The sequence below is a fragment of the Heptranchias perlo genome, chromosome 1, assembly GCF_035084215.1.
Source record: "Heptranchias perlo isolate sHepPer1 chromosome 1, sHepPer1.hap1, whole genome shotgun sequence".
Taxonomy (NCBI): domain Eukaryota; kingdom Metazoa; phylum Chordata; class Chondrichthyes; order Hexanchiformes; family Hexanchidae; genus Heptranchias; species Heptranchias perlo.
The window spans coordinates 3,885,280-3,903,273 of record NC_090325.1 but is presented as its reverse complement, the minus strand read 5'-3'; the positions used below and the strand labels follow the sequence as shown (position 1 = coordinate 3,903,273).

General features: G+C 49.1%; 1 protein-coding gene across 1 annotated transcript in view; it reads left to right on the top strand.

Moving 5' to 3' along the window:
- Positions 1 to 17,994, top strand: part of shtn2 (shootin 2) — a 60,531-nt gene that overhangs the window by 22,077 nt on the left and 20,460 nt on the right. Inside the window, exons 3-8 of the mRNA XM_067977308.1 lie at positions 5,778 to 5,872; positions 6,691 to 6,835; positions 9,058 to 9,155; positions 9,263 to 9,344; positions 10,533 to 10,627; positions 17,704 to 17,850. Coding sequence (XP_067833409.1) covers positions 5,778 to 5,872; positions 6,691 to 6,835; positions 9,058 to 9,155; positions 9,263 to 9,344; positions 10,533 to 10,627; positions 17,704 to 17,850 — 662 coding nt within the window. The remainder of the gene's footprint in view (positions 1 to 5,777; positions 5,873 to 6,690; positions 6,836 to 9,057; positions 9,156 to 9,262; positions 9,345 to 10,532; positions 10,628 to 17,703; positions 17,851 to 17,994) is intronic.

Below are 17,994 nucleotides of genomic sequence, written 5' to 3'. Positions count from 1 at the left end.
TCCCCAATCCTCTCCCCAATCCTCTCTCCGATCCTCTCTCCGATCCTCTCTCCGATCCTCTCTCCGATCCTCTCCCCAATCCTCTCCCCAATCCTCTCTACAATCCTCTCCCCAATCCTCTCCCCAATCCTCTCTCCAATCCTCTCCCCAATCCTCTCCCCAATCCTCTCTCCGATCCTCTCTCCAATCCTCTCTCCGATCCTCTCCCCAATCCTCTCTCCGATCCTCTCCCCAATCCTCTCTCCGATCCTCTCCCCAATCCTCTCCCCAATCCTCTCTCCAATCCTCTCCCCAATCCTCTCCAATCCTCTCCCCAATCCTCTTCCCAATCCTCTCTCCAATCCTCTCCCCAATCCTCTCCCCAATCCTCTCTCCAATCCTCTCTCCAATCCTCTCTCCAATCCTCTCCCCAATCCTCTCCCCAATCCTGTCCCCAATCCTCTCCCCAATCCTCTCCCCAATCCTCTCCCCAATCCTCTCCCCAATCCTCTCCTCAATCCTCTCTCCAATCCTCTCCCCAATCCTCTCCCCAATCCTCTCCCCAATCCTCTCCCCAATCCTCTCCTCAATCCTCTCTCCAATCCTCTCCCCAATCCTCTCCTCAATCCTCTCCCCAATCCTCTCTCCAATCCTCTCCCCAATCCTTTCTCCAATCCTCTCCTCAATCCTCTCCCCAATCCTCTCCCCAATCCTCTCTCCAATCCTCTCCTCAATCCTCTCCCCAATCCTCTCCCCAATCCTCTCCCCAATCCTCTCTCCAATCCTCTCTCCGATCCTCTCCCCGATCCTCTCCCCAATCCTCTCCCCAATCCTCTCTCCAATCCTCTCTCCAATCCTCTCTCCAATCCTCTCCCCAATCCTCTCCCCAATCCTGTCCCCAATCCTCTCCCCAATCCTCTCCCCAATCCTCTCCCCAATCCTCTCCCCAATCCTCTCCTCAATCCTCTCTCCAATCCTCTCCCCAATCCTCTCCTCAATCCTCTCCCCAATCCTCTCTCCAATCCTCTCCCCAATCCTTTCTCCAATCCTCTCCTCAATCCTCTCCCCAATCCTCTCCCCAATCCTCTCTCCAATCCTCTCCTCAATCCTCTCCCCAATCCTCTCTCCAATCCTCTCCCCAATCCTCTCCCCAATCCTCTCCCCAATCCTCTCCCCAATCCTCTCCCCAATCCTCTCTCCGATCCTCTCTCCAATCCTCTCTCCGATCCTCTCCCCAATCCTCTCCCCAATCCTCTCCCCAATCCTCTCTCCAATCCTCTCCCCAATCCTCTCCCCAATCCTCTCCTCAATCCTCTCCCCAATCCTCTCCCCAATCCACTCCCCAATCCTCTCCTCAATCCTCTCCCCGATCCTCTCTCCGATCCTTTCTCCAATCCTCTCTCCGATCCTCTCCCCAATCCTCTCTCCAATCCTCTCCCCAATCCTCTCCCCAATCCTCTCCCCAATCCTCTCTCCAATCCTCTCCCCAATCCTCTCCCCAATCCTCTCTCCAATCCTCTCCCCAATCCTCTCCCCAATCCTCTCCCCAATCCTCTCCCCAATCCTGTCCCCAATCCACTCCCCAATCCACTCCCCAATCCTCTCCCCAATCCTCTCTCCAATCCTCTCCCCAATCCTCTCCTCAATCCTCTCCCCAATCCTCTCTCCAATCCTCTCCCCAATCCTCTCCCCAATCCTCTCTCCAATCCTCTCCCCAATCCTCTCCCCAATCCTCTCCCCAATCCTCTCCCCAATCCTCTCTCCGATCCTCTCCCCAATCCTCTCCCCAATCCTCTCTCCAATCCTCTCTCCAATCCTCTCCCCAATCCTCTCCCCAATCCTCTCTCCAATCCTCTCTCCAATCCTCTCCCCAATCCTCTCTCCAATCCTCTCCCCAATCCACTCCCCAATCCTCTCCCCAATCCTCTCCCCAATCCTCTCTCCAATCCTCTCTCCAATCCTCTCCCCAATCCTCTCTCCAATCCTCTCCCCAATCCTCTCCCCAATCCTCTCCCCAATCCTCTCTCCGATCCTCTCCCCAATCCTCTCCCCAATCCTCTCCCCAATCCTCTCCCCAATCCTCTCCCCAATCCTCTCTCCGATCCTCTCCCCAATCCTCTCCCCAATCCTCTCCCCAATCCTCTCCCCGATCCTCTCTCCGATCCTCTCTCCGATCCTCTCTCCGATCCTCTCTCCGATCCTCTCCCCAATCCTCTCCCCAATCCTCTCTCCAATCCTCTCCCCAATCCTCTCCCCCATCCTCTCCCCGATCCTCTCTCCGATCCTCTCCCCAATCCTCTCTCCAATCCTCTCCCCAATCCTCTCTCCAATCCTCTCTCCAATCCTCTCCCCAATCCTCTCCCCAATCCTCTCTCCAATCCTCTCCCCAATCCTCTCCCCAATCCTCTCTCCAATCCTCTCCCCAATCCTCTCCCCAATCCTCTCCCCAATCCTCTCTCCAATCCTCTCTCCGATCCTCTCCCCAATCCTCTCCCGATTCCTCTCCCCAATCCTCTCCCCGATCCTCTCCCCGATCCTCTCTCCGATCCTCTCTCCGATCCTCTCCCCAATCCTCTCCCCAATCCTCTCTCCGATCCTCTCTCCAATCCTCTCTCCAATCCTCTCCCCAATCCTCTCCCCAATCCTCTCCCCAATCCTCTCTCCGATCCTCTCTCCAATCCTCTCCCCAATCCTCTCCCCAATCCTCTCTCCGATCCTCTCCCCAATCCTCTCCCCAATCCTCTCTCCGATCCTCTCTCCAATCCTCTCTCCAATCCTCTCCCCAATCCTCTCCCCAATCCTCTCCCCAATCCTCTCTCCGATCCTCTCTCCGATCCTCTCCCCAATCCTCTCCCCAATCCTCTCTCCGATCCTCTCTCCAATCCTCTCCCCAATCCTCTCCCCGATCCTCTCCCCGATCCTCTCTCCGATCCTCTCTCCGATCCTCTCCCCAATCCTCTCCCCAATCCTCTCCCCAATCCTCTCCCCAATCCTCTCTCCGATCCTCTCTCCGATCCTCACTCCAATCCTCTCTCCAATCCTCTCCCCAATCCACTCCCCAATCCTCTCTCCAATCCTCTCTCCAATCCTCTCCCCAATCCTCTCCTCAATCCTCTCCCCAATCCTCTCCTCAATCCTCTCCCCAATCCTCTCCCCAATCCTCTCTCCAATCCTCTCCTCAATCCTCTCCCCAATCCTCTCCCCAATCCTCTCTCCAATCCTCTCCCCAATCCTCTCCCCAATCCTCTCCCCGATCCTCTCTCCAATCCTCTCTCCAATCCTCTCCCCGATCCTCTCTCCAATCCTCTCTCCAATCCTCTCCCCAATCCTCTCCAATCCTCTCCCCAATCCTCTCCCCAATCCTCTCTCCAATCCTCTCTCCGATCCTCTCCCCAATCCTCTCTCCAATCCTCTCCCCAATCCTCTCCAATCCTCTCCCCAATCCTCTTCCCAATCCTCTCTCCAATCCTCTCCCCAATCCTCTCCCCAACCCTCTCTCCAATCCTCTCCCCAATCCTCTCCCCAATCCTCTCCCCAATCCTCTCCCCAATCCTCTCCCCAACCCTCTCTCCAATCCTCTCCCCAATCCTCTCTCCAATCCTCTCCCCAATCCTCTCCCCAATCCTCTCTCCAATCCTCTCTCCAATCCTCTCCCCAATCCTCTCCCCAATCCTCTCCCCAATCCTCTCTCCAATCCTCTCTCCAATCCTCTCCCCAATCCTCTCCCCAATCCTCTCTCCAATCCTCTCTCCAATCCTCTCCCCAATCCTCTTCCCAATCCTCTCCCCAATCCTCTCCCCAATCCTCTCCCCAATCCTCTCCCCAATCCTCTCTCCAATCCTCTCTCCGATCCTCTCCCCAATCCTCTCCCCAATCCTCTCCCCGATCCTCTCTCCGATCCTCTCTCCGATCCTCTCTCCAATCCTCTCTCCAATCCTCTCCCCAATCCTCTCTCCGATCCTCTCTCCAATCCTCTCCCCGATCCTCTCCCCGATCCTCTCCCCGATCCTCTCTCCGATCCTCTCTCCAATCCTCTCTCCAATCCTCTCCCCAATCCTCTCTCCAATCCTCTCCCCAATCCTCTCCCCAATCCTGTCCCCAATCCACTCCCCAATCCACTCCCCAATCCTCTCCCCAATCCTCTCCCCAATCCTCTCCCCAATCCTCCCCCCAATCCTCTCCCCAATCCTCTCTCCAATCCTCTCCCCAATCCTCTCTCCAATCCTCTCCCCAATCCTCTCTCCAATCCTCTCCCCAATCCTCTCTCCAATCCTCTCTCCAATCCTCTCCCCAATCCTCTCTCCAATCCTCTCCCCAATCCTCTCCCCAATCCTCTCCCCAATCCTCTCTCCAATCCTCTCCTCAATCCTCTCCCCAATCCTCTCCTCAATCCTCTCCCCGATCCTCTCCCCAATCCTGTCCCCAATCCTCTCCCCAGTCCTCTCTCCAATCCTCTCCTGGAAGCCACTGACTCCAGCTGGGGTAGAGCTCCACAGGCCCTGGGGGTCTGTCCTTCATTTGTGAGCCTCGAAAATCAGCGTTGGCAGGAGCATTACCCATTGGAGACACTTCTCTGTTGTCAGGAACGGAAACTCAGGCTGATTCTTCCCCTCGCTCCCCCCCAATAGCCTCAGGGTGCTGAGGTCAATTGTAGGACCCCAGTTGGTGCCTGGCCTGAGATCACAGAGCTGGGGTTAAGCTGGGGACCCTCCAGTCATAGGAACAGGAGGAGGCCATTCAGCCCCTCGAGCCTATTACATCGGAACAGGAGGCCATTCAGCCCCTCCAGCCTGTTACATAGCAACAGGAGGAGGCCATTCAGTCCCTCCAGCCTGTTACATAGGAACAGGAGGAGGCCATTCAGCCCATCGAGCCTGCTCTGCCAGTCAATCAGATCATGGTTGATCTCTATCTTAATTTCCTATATCCGTCTTTGTTCCATATCCCGTGTTACCCTTACCCAACAAAAATCTATCGATCTCCGTCTTGAAAGGTCCAATTGACCCCCAGCATCAGCCTTTTTGGGGGAGAGAGTTCCAGATTTCCACTCCCCTTTGTGTGAAGAAATGCTTCCTGACATCACCCCTGAACGGCCGAGCTCTAATTTTAAGGTTCTGCCCCCTTGTTCTGGACTCCCCCCACCAGAGGAAATAGTTTCTCTCTATTGACCCTATCAAATCCCTTTATCATTATATGGGTACAGTTGTGTGGTGTTCTGTTCCTGACCTAATAATCCAGAGGTCATGAGTTCAAATCCCATCAGGGCAGTTTGAGAATTGGAATTCATTTGAAAATTAAAATCTGGTCTCGGTTAAAGTGACCACGAAACTGTCGGATTGTCGTAAAAACCCAACTGGTTCACTCACGTCCTTTATGGGAGGAAACCTGCTGTCCTTACCCGGTCTGGGCCTCTATGTCACTCCAGTCCCTACACCAATATGGTTGACTCTTAACTGCCTTCTGAAGAGGCCTAGCAAGAGACTCAGTTGTATCAAACCACTACCAGTGGTTCAAGAAGGCGGCTCACCACCACTTTCTCAGAGTAACTAGGAATGGGCAATAAATGCCGGCCTTGCCAGCGACGCCCACATCCCGAGAATGAAGAGAAAGATAATTCTAAACTCCTCAATCACTCCTCAACTTTCTAAACACAAGGGAATACAAGGTCATGCAACCCCTGCTCATAGTTTAACCCGTTAAGCCCAGTGTAATTCTGTCGCTGTAGTCTCTCCAAGGCCAATATGTCCTTCCTGTGGTCTGACTGACTCATCACCCAATGAGTGCTCCTTGTCTTTCAGCCTCCATGCAGATCATCGCACAGCTGGACGAGCTCGAGGCACAGCTGGAAATCGAGAGAGCTTGCCGGGAGAACGCAGAGGTTTTCGCTGTTAAGGTGAAATGTGACTTTAAGAAAAAATGCATTTTGGTGGGAAGAATGAGGAGAGGCAATACAAACAAAATGGTACAATTTTAAAGGGGGTGCAGGAACAGAGAGACCTGGAGGTGTATGTACACAAATCAGTGAAGATGGCAGGGCAGGTTGAGAAAGCAAGGAAATTATGGTAAACCTTTATAAAACACTGGTTAGGCCTCAGCTGGAGTATTGTGTTCAATTCTGGGCACCACACTTTAGGAAGGATGTCAAGACCTTAGAGAGGGTGCAGAAGAGATTTACTCGAATGATACCAGGGATGAGGGACTTCAGTTATGTGGAGAGACTGGAGAAGCTGGGATTGTTCTCCTTAGAGCAGAGAAGGTTAAGGGGGGATTTAATAGAGGTGTTCAAAATTATGAGGGGTTTTGACAGAGTAAATAATAGACTAAAGGGTCAGTAACCAGAGGACACAGATTTAAAATAATTGGCAAAAGCACCAGGGGGGAGATGAGGAGAATTTTTTTGTGCAGTGAGTTGTGGTGATCTGGAATTCACGGGAATTGGATAAATACTTGAAAAGGAAAAATTTACAGGGATACGGGGAAAGAGCAGGGGAGTGGGACTGATTGGACAGCTCTTTCAACGAGCTGGCACAGGCACGATGGGCCGAGTGGCCTCCTCCTGTACTGTGTGATTCTATGATCCGAGGAGGAGAAGTTGAGGGGCTGCTCCTTCTCCCGTACACCGCTGGAGGGGGTTCTGGTGGGTGCAGCGAGTTTTCTGTGTCCCTGAGAGAATGTCAGAATGACTGATGGTTTGTTTGCTGCTGTCGACAGCTCAGCAAAGAGAATCAGAAGTTCCAGCGCTTCAGCCTGGCCTTGCAGCCCGTGTGGGACTCGCTGCCGGAGGACATCACCAAGCTGGGGCTCGAAGACCAGGAACCCCCCGACCCCACATCTCACTACCAGCTCCAGATCAAAGGTGAGTCAGCAAGTTCACTCAACGGAGATCCAGAATTAGACGCATGTGCAGGCTCCCATATCCAATCTCATCAGTCAAGTACTGGATTCCAATTTGTGGACATGGAAAAACATAGGAGTTACAATGCAGAAAAAGGCCATTCGGCCCCACCAGTCCATGTTGGCCTTTACCCTCCAAACGATCACATGGTCCTGATCACATTTACCCACCTTCTTCCCCTTTTCCTTCATCCACCTCTCCAATCTAATCTCTAATGTTGATATAGTTTCTGTCTCAACCACTAACCCTGGAGGTGAATTCCACAGCCCCACAACTCTCTGTGTGAAGAAGTTTCTCTGTTCTAAATCTCTCACATTTAATCTTGTATCTCTGGCCCCTCGACCTCTCAACTACTGGAAACAGTCTCCTTCTATCTACCCTGTCCCGTCCTTTCATCATTCTAGACACTCCTATCGTATCGCCCCGTAATCTGCGTTGTTCGAACAGTGAAAGCCCGAATGTTTGTGATGTGTTTGTAACAATGCTTCAACCCAGAGCCAAACCTGGACCCAACCTGGCAGCTTCCTGGTCTGTTATGGTCCAGTACTACGCCGCACAGTGTATTTGACAGTTGAGGCATTGGGATCCTTCACCAGGTGTCCTTTATCAAAAATTAAATGTTCTTCCTCTCATTGTAACCTTGTCCTTTGAGACGGGGTTGGTTGGTTGGTGCTGAGGTCTGTTGGATGCTCAGAGTTTGGCCTATGATTTTAATTTCCTTACTCCTTACAATATGGGTAGGGTGGTGTAGTGATACTATACTAGTGACCCAGAGAACATAGAATTACATAGAATCAACAGCACAGAAAAAGGCCATTCGGCCCAACTGGCCTATCCCAGTGTTTATGCTCCACATGAGCCTCCTCCCTCCCTACTTCAACTAACCCTATCAGCATATCCTTCTATTCCTTTCTCCCTCATGTGTTTATCCAGCTTCCCCTTAAATGCATCTTTTCTATTTATCCCAACTACTCCTTGTGGGAGCGAGTTCCACATTCTCACCACTCTCTGGGTAAAGAAGTTGCTCCTGAATTCCCTATTGGATTTATTAGTGACTATCTTATATTTATGGCCCCCTAGTCCTGGTCTCCCCCACAAGTGGAAACATCTTCTCCACATCTACCCTATTAAACCCTTTCATTATCTTAAAGACCTCTATCAGGTCACCCCTCAGTCTTCTCTTTTCCAGAGAAAAGAGCCCCAGTCTGTTCAATCTTTCCTGATAGGTATAACCTCTCAGTTCTGGTATCATCCTAGTAAATCTTTTCTGCACCTTCTCCAGTGCCTCTATTTCCTGTTAGTAATATGGAGACCAGAACTATGCAGAGTGCTCTCACCAAGGTTCTATACAAGTTTAATATAACTGCCCTGCAATTCTATGTGAGTTCTATTTGAACATGAGTTCAAATCCCACCAGGGCAGTTTGAGAATTTGAATTCTGTTTAAAAAAATCAGGAAATAAAAAGCCGGTCTCAGTAAAAGTGACCGTGAAGCTGTCGGATTGTCTTAAAAACCCAACTGGTTCACTAGTGTCCTTTAGGGAAGGAAACCTGCCGTCCTTACCCGGTCTGGGCCTATAGGTGACTCCAGTCGCCACACCAACGTGGTCGACTCTGAAGTGCCCTCAGAAGTGGCCCAACAAGAGACTCAGTTGTATCAAAACACTATAAACACGGACTGCAGCGGTTCAAGAAGAAGGCCCACCACCACCTTCTCAAGGGGCAACTCAGGATGGGCAATAAATGCCGGCCTCGCCAGTGACGTCCGCACCCCAAGAATGAATAAAAGGAACCTCATACAGAGGAGCTCTGTAATTGCCACTGGCCTCGGGGATAACCTCTTCCAGGTGTAGGGCTGAGCCACACTGGCCTGGAGGTGGCAGGTTCCCTTCCCCAGCCTGTGTGGGGTGAGCTGACCTTCGATATGCAGCGGTCATAGTGCTACAGTTGGGTTTAGCACTCCTGGGATAAGAAGGAGCAAAGGTTGAGAGAGAGAGAGAGAGAGCTGTGCATCTTAAGGGACAAGGGAGGCACACAGGAGGGGATGAGCGGGAAAGGACAGGGAACTGAGTGGGGGTTTAGGCCGTGTGTACTTCTAGAATGATCGGTGAGATCGAGAACCCGCAGAGTGTAGTACGGACACTGCTTCTACCTTCACTCATAAACCCATTGTTGTAACACCAGAATTTCAGGAAAGAATCATTGAACTCCTGGGGGACAAGAGACACCTGGCCAACAAGGTGGAAGAGATGGAAAGCCGATTGGCTGAATTAATGGAGAAAGTAAGTATTCTAAGTACTGGACCAATGGCTTTTTCCTCTTCCCTAAAATTCTATTGGTGTTTGGTGCAAAGAACTTTTCTGATTGGTCACTCAATAACGTCTTGTAGGTGGAGAAAGAGCACACTGAGAAGGTGGCCCTACAGAAAGACTTGGACAAGCAGAACAAGAGTCTACAACGATTCAGCAGAGGTGAGGATTGGTGAATTGGTTAAAAGTCTTTACATTGCCTTCACTGGAGCCATTTTATCTCCGTAAGGGGCGGCTTTGATATTGGTCATTGAGGAAATTGTGTCGCTCATCTGTGTCTCTCTCTTTCCGTCTCCCTCTCTCTCTCTCTGTCTCCCTCTCTCTCTCTCTGTCTCTATCTCCCTCTCTCTCTCTGTCTCTCTCTGTGTCTCTCTCTTTCTCTCTGTCTGTCTCTCCCTCTCTCTCTCTCTCTTTCCGTCTCTCTCTCTCTCTCTCTGTCTCTATCTCCCTCTCCCTCCCTCTCTCTCTCTATCTCTCTCTGTGTCTCTGTCTGTCTCTGTTCTATCTGTCTATCTCTCTCTTTATCTCTGTCTTTCTGTGTCTCTCTCTTTCTCTCTGTCTGTCTCTCCCTCTCTCTCTCTTTCTCTGTCTGTCTGTCTGTCTCTCTGTCTCTGCCTGTCTGTCTCTCTGTCTCTGTCTCTGTATCTCTGTCTGCCTTTCTCTGTTTGTCAGCCTCTTTTTCTGTCTCTGTCTCCCTCTTTGTCTGCCTGACTTTCTGTCTCTCTCTCTGTCTATCTGTCTGTCTCTGCCTGTCTCTCTGATTCTGTCTCCCTCTCTCTCTCTCTCTGTCTGACTCTCTGCCTTCCTGTCTCTCTCTGTCGCTCTCTCTCTTTCTCTGTGTCTCTCACTCTGTCTCTGTCTCTCTCTCTCTGTCTCTCTCTCGCTCTGTCTCTCTGTCTCTGTCTGTCTCTCTGTCTCTGTCTCCATCTCACTATCTCCCTCTCTGTATGTCTCTCTCTGTCTGCCTGTCTCTCTCTGTCGCTCTCTCTCTTTCTCTGTGTCTCTCGCTCTCTTTCTCTCTCTCTCGGTCTGTCTCTCTCTGTCTGTCTGTCTCTCACTCTCTCTCTCTTTGTCTGTCTGTCTCTCTCTTTCTCTCACTCTCTCTCTCTACCTTGACACTTCAGAGTAAATCTAGTGAATTCATACTATGTGAAGTGAGCTGTGCTTGAAAGAGCTATCCAATTTCATAGAATCGTAGAATCGTTACAGCACATAAGGAGGCCATTCGGCCCATTATGCCTGTGCTGGTTCTTTGAAAGAGCTATCCAATTAGTCTCACTCCCCTGCTCTCTCCCTACAGCCCTGCAGCAGTAACTAGGGTAACTTTTGCCACTTTTCTTTTTGCCTCAGTCTCCTCATTGGTGACTCAAGAATACCAGGAGCTCAGGCAACATCTGGAGCTGGAACAAGACCTCCGACAGCTGGCTGAGAGTTACGCACATCAGGTATTGGAAACAGGAAGGCGGGGGTGGGGTGAGGAGAGGGGGGGGGCTCCCGATCACATCACCCAACATTCACCTACAGACCAGCCAGAACAGAAGGCTCTTCCCCACCCAATCACTACAAGTTGGGTTCAGAAATCTACATTTTTTTTATTCTTCGTTCACGGGATGTGGGCGTCACTGGCGAGGCCGGCATTTATTGCCGATCCCTAATTGCCCTTGAGAAGGTGGTGGTGAGCCGCCTTCTTGAACCGCTGCAGTCCATGTGGTGAAGGTTCTCCCACAGTGCTGTTAGGAAGGGAGTTCCAGGATTTTGACCCAGCGACGATGAAGGAACGGCGATATATTTCCAAGTCGGGATGGTGTGTGACTTGGAGGGGAACGTGCAGGTGGTGTTGTTCCCATGTACCTGCTGCCCTTGTCCTTCTAGGTGGTAGAGGTCGCGGGTTTGGGAGGTGCTGTCGAAGAAGCCTTGGCGAGTTGCTGCAGTGCATCCTGTGGATGGTACACACTGCAGCCACTGTGCGCCGGTGGTGAAGGGAGTGAATGTTTAGGGTGGTGGATGGGGTGCCAATCAAGCGGGCTGCTTTGTCCTGGATGGTGTCGAGCTTCTTGAGTGTTGTTGGAGCTGCACTCAGCTGCACTCATCTGCAACACATCTGTAGCAGATGTTTCAGCCGTGCTGCGTGGCCATGGAAGTGCAGAGCTTATAGAAAATGTTACCAAAGTTATTACACTGTAGTGTTAACGTTACTGGATTAGTAATCCAGAGAACGTGAGTTCAAATCCCACCTTGGGCAGTCTGAGAATTTGTATTCCGTTTGTAAATCTGGAAATATCAAAGCTGATTTCAGTAAAAGTGACCATGAAACTGTCGATTTGTCGTAAAAAACCCCAACCCAAGAGAAAGGAAGGGGGGTGGGGGGGACGAGATAGCGATGTGATGGTGGGGGAGGGGAGGCAAGCAGCAGCCAATGGTTTTAATGTGGAGTTGGGAGGAACTCACCCTGTTGGTGGAGGCCTGCAGTGGTCCCTTTAAGGACCGCTCGTCAGGCCGCACTTCGACCTCGTTTTCCTGAGCGCCGGGCTGGCTGTTCATGGCAGAGGTGGGTGGAGGTGGAGGGGGGGCCTCAAACAGGCGTTCGGCCCCTTACACATGTGAATGAAGAGACCTAATGCATGATTCAGGTCCCCTCCCCTCTCCCCGGCTAAACTGGATATTGCAGAGGCCAAGCAGGGGCCAAGCTCGCTCCAGTCGGGATTCTTAAACGAGGCAGGAGGCCTCGACATTCATTTTCTTCTAATTAATATTAATTCAATTAATATTACCACTTTTTACGACAAGTTACTCAGACTGGCAAAAGATGGGAAGTGGTGTTCCACAGGGATCGGTGCTGGGACCACTGTTGTTCACCATTTATATAAACGATTGGGACTTGGGGATCAGAAGTACAATTTCAAAATTTGCAGACGACATCAAATTGGTGTGTGTAGTTAATACCGAGGAGGACTGCGACAAAATACAGGAAGACAATAATAAACTTGCAGAATGGGGGTGTAATTGGCAAATGAATTTTAATATAGATAAGTGTGAGGTGGTACATTTTGTTAGGAAGAATAAGGAGGCCACATACTGATTGGATAATAAGAGTCTAAATGGGGTGGAGGAGCAGAGGGATCTGGGGTACAGATACACAAATCACTTAAAGTAACGACACAGGTTAATAAGGCCATAAAAAAAGCAAACCAAGCACTGGGGTTCATTTCTAGAGGGACAGAATTGAAAAGCAGGGAAGTTATGTTAAACTTATATAGGACCTTGGTTAGACCACACTTAGAGTATTGTGAACAGTTCTGGTCTCCATATTTTTTAAAATTTATTCATGGGATGGCGAGGCCAGTATTTATTGCCCATCCCTAATTGTCCTTGAAAAGGCGGTGGTGAGCCGCCGCCTTAAACTTTGTAGCGAGATTGTACAACTGAGTGACTTGCTGGGCCATTTCAGAGGGCGATTTAAGAATCAACCACATTGCTGTGGGTCTGGAGTCACATATAGGCCAGACCGGGTAAGGACGGCAGGTTTCCTTCCCTAAAGGACATTAGTGAATCAGTTGGGTTTTTATGACAATCCGGTAGTTTCATGGCCACCATTACTGATACTAGTATTTTATTTTTAATTAACTGAATTTAAATTCCCCAGCTGCTGTGGTGGGATTTGAACTCATGTCTCCTAAATTATTAGTCCAGGCCTCTGGAATACTAGTCCGGTAATGTAACCATTCCGCTACTGTATCTGTACATAAAAAGAATATAGACGCACTGGAGAAGATGCAAAAAAGATTTACTAGGATGATACCAGAACAACCAGGATAAACGGGTCATTTTCAGGTTGGCAGGCTGTAACTAGTGGGGTACCGCAAGGATCAGTGCTTGGGCCTCAGCTATTTACAATCTATATTAATGACTTAGATGAAGGGACCGAGTGTAATGTATCCAAGTTTGCTGACAATACAAAGCCAGGTGGGAGAGTAAGCTGTGAGGAGAGCACAAAGAGTCTGCAAAGGGATATAGACAGGTTAAGTGAGTGGGCAAGAAGGTGGCAGATGGAGTATAATGTGGGGAAATGTGAGGTTATTCACTTTGATAGGAAGAATAGAGAAACAGAATATTTCTTAAATGGTGAGAAACTATTAAATGTTGGTGTCCAGAGAGACTTGGGTGTCCTCGTACAAGAAACACAAAAAGTTAGCATGCAGGTACAGCAAGGAATTAGGAAAGCAAATGGTATGTTAGCCTTTATTGCAAGGGGGTTGGAGTATAAGAGTAAGGAAGTCTTGCTGCAATTGTACAGGGCTTTGGTGAGACCACACCTGGAGTACTGTGTACAGTTTTGGTCTCCTTATCTAAGGAAGGATATACTTGCCTTAGGGGGGGTGCAACAAAGGTTCACTAGATTAATTCCTGGGATGAGAGGGTTGTCCTATGAAGAGACATTGAGTAGAATGGGCCTATACTCTCTGGAGTTTAGACGAATGAGAGGTGATCTCATTGAAACATATAAGATTCTGAGGGTAGGTGCTGAGAGGTTGTTTCCCTTGACTGGAGAGTCTAGAATGAGGGGGCATAGTCACAGGGTAAGAAGTTGGCCATTTAAGACTAAGATGAGGAGGAATTTCTTCACTCAGAGGGTTGTGAATCTTTGGAATTCTCTACCCCAGAGGGCTGTGGATGCTGAGTCATTGAATATACTCAAGGCTGAGATAGATTTTTGGACTCTAGGGGAATCAAGGGATATAGGGATCGGGCGGGAAAGTGGAGTTGAGGTTGAAGATCAGCCATGATCTGATTGAATGGTGGAGCAGGCTCGAGGGGCCGAATAAGAACATAAGAACATAAGAAATTGGAGCAGGAGTAGGCCAATCGGCCGCTCGAGCCTGCTCCGCCATTCAATAAGATCATGGCTGATCTGATCCCAACCACAAATCTAAAGAACACAAGAAGTCGGAGCAGGACCCGGCCACATAGCCCCTGGGCCCTCTCCGCCACCCACAGGGCATTGACCGATCCGAACTCAGCTTCATGTCCAATTTCCTGCCCGCTCCCCATAACCCCTAATTCCCTTTACTTCTAGGAAACTGTCTATTTCTGTTTTAAATTTATCTAATGATGTAGCTTCCACAGCTTCCTGGGGCAGCAAATTCCACAGACCTACCACCCTCTGAGTGAAGAAGTTTCTCCTCATCTCAGTTTTGAAAGAGCAGCCCCTTATTCTAAGATTATGCCCCCTAGTTCTAGTTTCACCCATCTTTGGGAACATCCTTACTGCATCCACCCGATCAAGACCCTTCACAATCTTATATGTTTCAATAAGATCGCCTCTCATTCTTCTGAACTCCAATGAGTAGAGTCCCAATCTACTCAACCTCTCCTCATATGTCCTCCCCCTCATCCCCGGGATTAACCGAGTGAACCTTCTTTGTACTGCCTCGAGAGCAAGTATGTCTTTTCTTAAGTATGGAGACCAAAACTGTATGCAGTATTCCAGGTGCGGTCTCACCAATACCTTATATAACTGCAGCAATACCTCCTTGTTTTTATATTCTATCCCCCTAGCAATAAAAGCCAACATTCCGTTGGCTTTCTTGATCACCTGCTGCACCTGCATACCAACTTTTTGATTTTCTTGCACTAGGACCCCCAGATCCCTTTGTACTGCAGTACTTTCCAGTCTCTCGCCATTAAGAAAATAACTTGCTCTCTGATTTTTCCTGCCAAAGTGCATAACCTCACATTTTCCAATATTATATTGCATCTGCCAAATCTCCGCCCACTCACCCAGCCTGTCTATATCCCCTTGCAGGTTTTTTATGTCCTCCTCACTCTCTACTTTCCCTCCCATCTTTGTATCATCTGCAAATTTTGATATGTTGCACTCGGTCCCCTCCTCCAAATCGTTAATATAGATTGTAAAGAGTTGGGGACCCAGCACCGACCCCTGTGGAACACCACTGGTTACTGGTTGCCAGTCCGAAAATGAACCATTTATCCCAACTCTCTGCTTCCTGTTCGATAACCAATCCTCCACCCATGACAGAATATTACCCCCAATCCCGTGATTTTTTATCTTAAGTAATAATCTTTTATGTGGCACCTTGTCGAATGCCTTCTGGAAGTCTAAATACACTATGTCCACTGGTTCCCCTTTATCCACCCTATACGTTATATCCTCGAAGAACTCAAGCAAATTTGTCAGACATGACTTCCCCTTCATAAAGCCATGCTGACTTTGTCCTATTAAATTATGCTTATCTAAATGTTCCGTTACTGTCTCCTTAATAATAGACTCCAAAATTTTACCCACCACAGATGTTAAGCTAACTGGCCTATAATTTCCAGCCTTCTGCCTACTACCCTTTTTAAATAACGGTGTTACATTAGCAGTTTTCCAATCTGCCGGGACCTCTCCTGAGTCCAGGGAATTTTGGAAAACTATCACCAAAGCATCCACAATCCCTACTGCCACTTCCCTCAAGACCCTAGGATGGAAGCCATCAGGTCCAGGGGATTTATCCGCCTTGAGTCCCATTATTTTACTGAGTACCATCTCCTGAGTGATTTTAATCGTATTTAGCTCCTCCCCCCCGAGAGTCCCCTGTTTGTCCAGTGTTGGGATATTCTTAGTGTCCTCTACTGTAAAGACTGAAACAAAATATTTGTTCAGCATTTTTGCCATCTCCATGTTTCCCACCATTAATTTCCCAGTCTCATCCTCTAAGGGACCTATGTTTGCCTTAGCCACCCTTTTTCTTTTTATATAACTATAGAAACTCTTGCTATCTGTTTTTATATTTTTTGCTAATTTCTTTTCATAATCTAACTTCCCTTTCTTAATCAATCCTTTAGTTACTTTTTGCTGTCTTTTGAAGAATTCCCAATCTTCTATCCTCCCACTAATTTTGGCTACCTTATATGTCCTTGTTTTTAGTCGGATACTATCCTTGATTTCTTTACTTAGCCACGGATGGCTGTCATTTCTTTTACACCCTTTTTTCCTCAGTGGAATATATTTATTTTGAAAGTTGTACTTTCTTTGAACACTTCTGTTCATTGGTCATAAAAATATTGGAGGCGGGAAGAAAGGCTGTTTGACTGACAGCCAAGAATCATCCGATTGGGTAATGAAGAGTTTTTCTCCTTTCCAATTGGGTGGGGAGGCGGGGCACCTGCTCCTATTTCTTATGTTCTTATGTTCAGAACTGAGGTTATACCTATCAGGAAAGATTGAACAGGCTGGGGCTCTTTTCTCTAGAAAACAGAAGACTGAGGGGTGACCTGATAGAGGTCTTTAAGATAATGAAAGGGTTTGATAGGGTAGACGCAGAGCAGATGTTTCCACTTGTGGGGGAGACCAGGACTAGGGGCCATAAATATAAGATAGTCACTAATAAATCCAATAGGGAATTCAGGAGAAACTTCTTTACCCAGAGAGTGGTGGGAATGTGGAACTCGTTACCACAAGGAGTAGTTGAGGCGAATAACATAGATACATTTACGGGGAAACTAGATAAACACATGAGGGAGAAAGGAATAGAAGGATATGCTGATAGGGTGAGATGAATTAAGGAGGGAGGAGGCTCGTGTGGAGCATGGGCCTGTTGGGCCGAATGGCCTGTTTCTGTGCTGTGTAATTCGATGTAATATTAATGAGCAGGGATCGCCAACTCTGGTTGGAGATATTCCTGGAGGTTTCATCACATGGCCTCCTGCCTCCAACCGCCCCGCCCCCACACTCCCGCCATTGGCCACCCGACATGTCCACCCTCGCGGTGCCCCGCCTCCCCACCCAATTGGAAAGGAGAAAAACTCTTCATTACCCAATCGGATGATTCTTGGCTGTCAGTCAAACAGCCTTTCTTCCCGCCTCCAATATTTTTATGACCAATAAACAGAAGTGTTCAAAGAAAATGAGAGAAACACACATTTTATTTTCCACCTCTGTGATGTTTCTCCTGGGTGTTGCTCCCAGGATTAGTCCTGGAGATTAACCTTCAATTCCTGGAGACTGGCGACCCTTTTTAATGAGGCCTGAGGCCCAATTTCGGGCCTCCTGGTTCAGGTGCCAATTTCAGACAGCGAGGAGGTGTTGTGGGAAAGGAATCCCAGGGCGTGATGTTTGTGCGATCGTTTCTTTTCAATTTGGTCCAGAATCAAAGTAGATTTCCTGGAACCTCGTGTGAGTTCGGAATGTTTATTTTCTTCTTAGGGGAAATGGGACAAAAAGGTTGACTCAGCGACCCTGTCCATGACGTGTTCCACTGGATTGCTGCCAGGGAGCTGCATGCTCTGCATATTTTTCCAGAGTTGCATGGAATGTACAGCACAGAAACAAGCCATTCGGCCCATCTGGCCTATGCCGGTGGCAGGGCAGAAGAGCTCCTCTGTGGGAGACCAGGAAAGCCCCAGTGGAATTGCAGGACATTCTTGTGTAGTGAAGGCAGTGCCTTCTTTGAAAGAAACTTTCCTTGTGCTTTAATTCCATCTCTCTCTCTCTCTCTCTCTCTCTGCTCCTCAATCACAGATGCGTGTGAAAAAGAAGGAGGCAAATCGGCAGAGTGTGATTCTGCTGGAGAACGTGGAGCCCAGGACACAGCTCCTCAAAGCCCTGGAGGAAGTGGCCAACGCAACAAAGACCTTGGAGGATGAACGGTTCCGACACCAGCAACAGGTACAAGAAACCACCCCCGGGGGTAGAGGGGAAGTTCGAGGACAGTCTTTGGTCTCAGGGCCCCCACCCCACGTAACAATATGAGGATATCCAGAGTGAGGAACACTGTTTGCAGCCCATCAGTCCCACCCCATCCACTGTCCA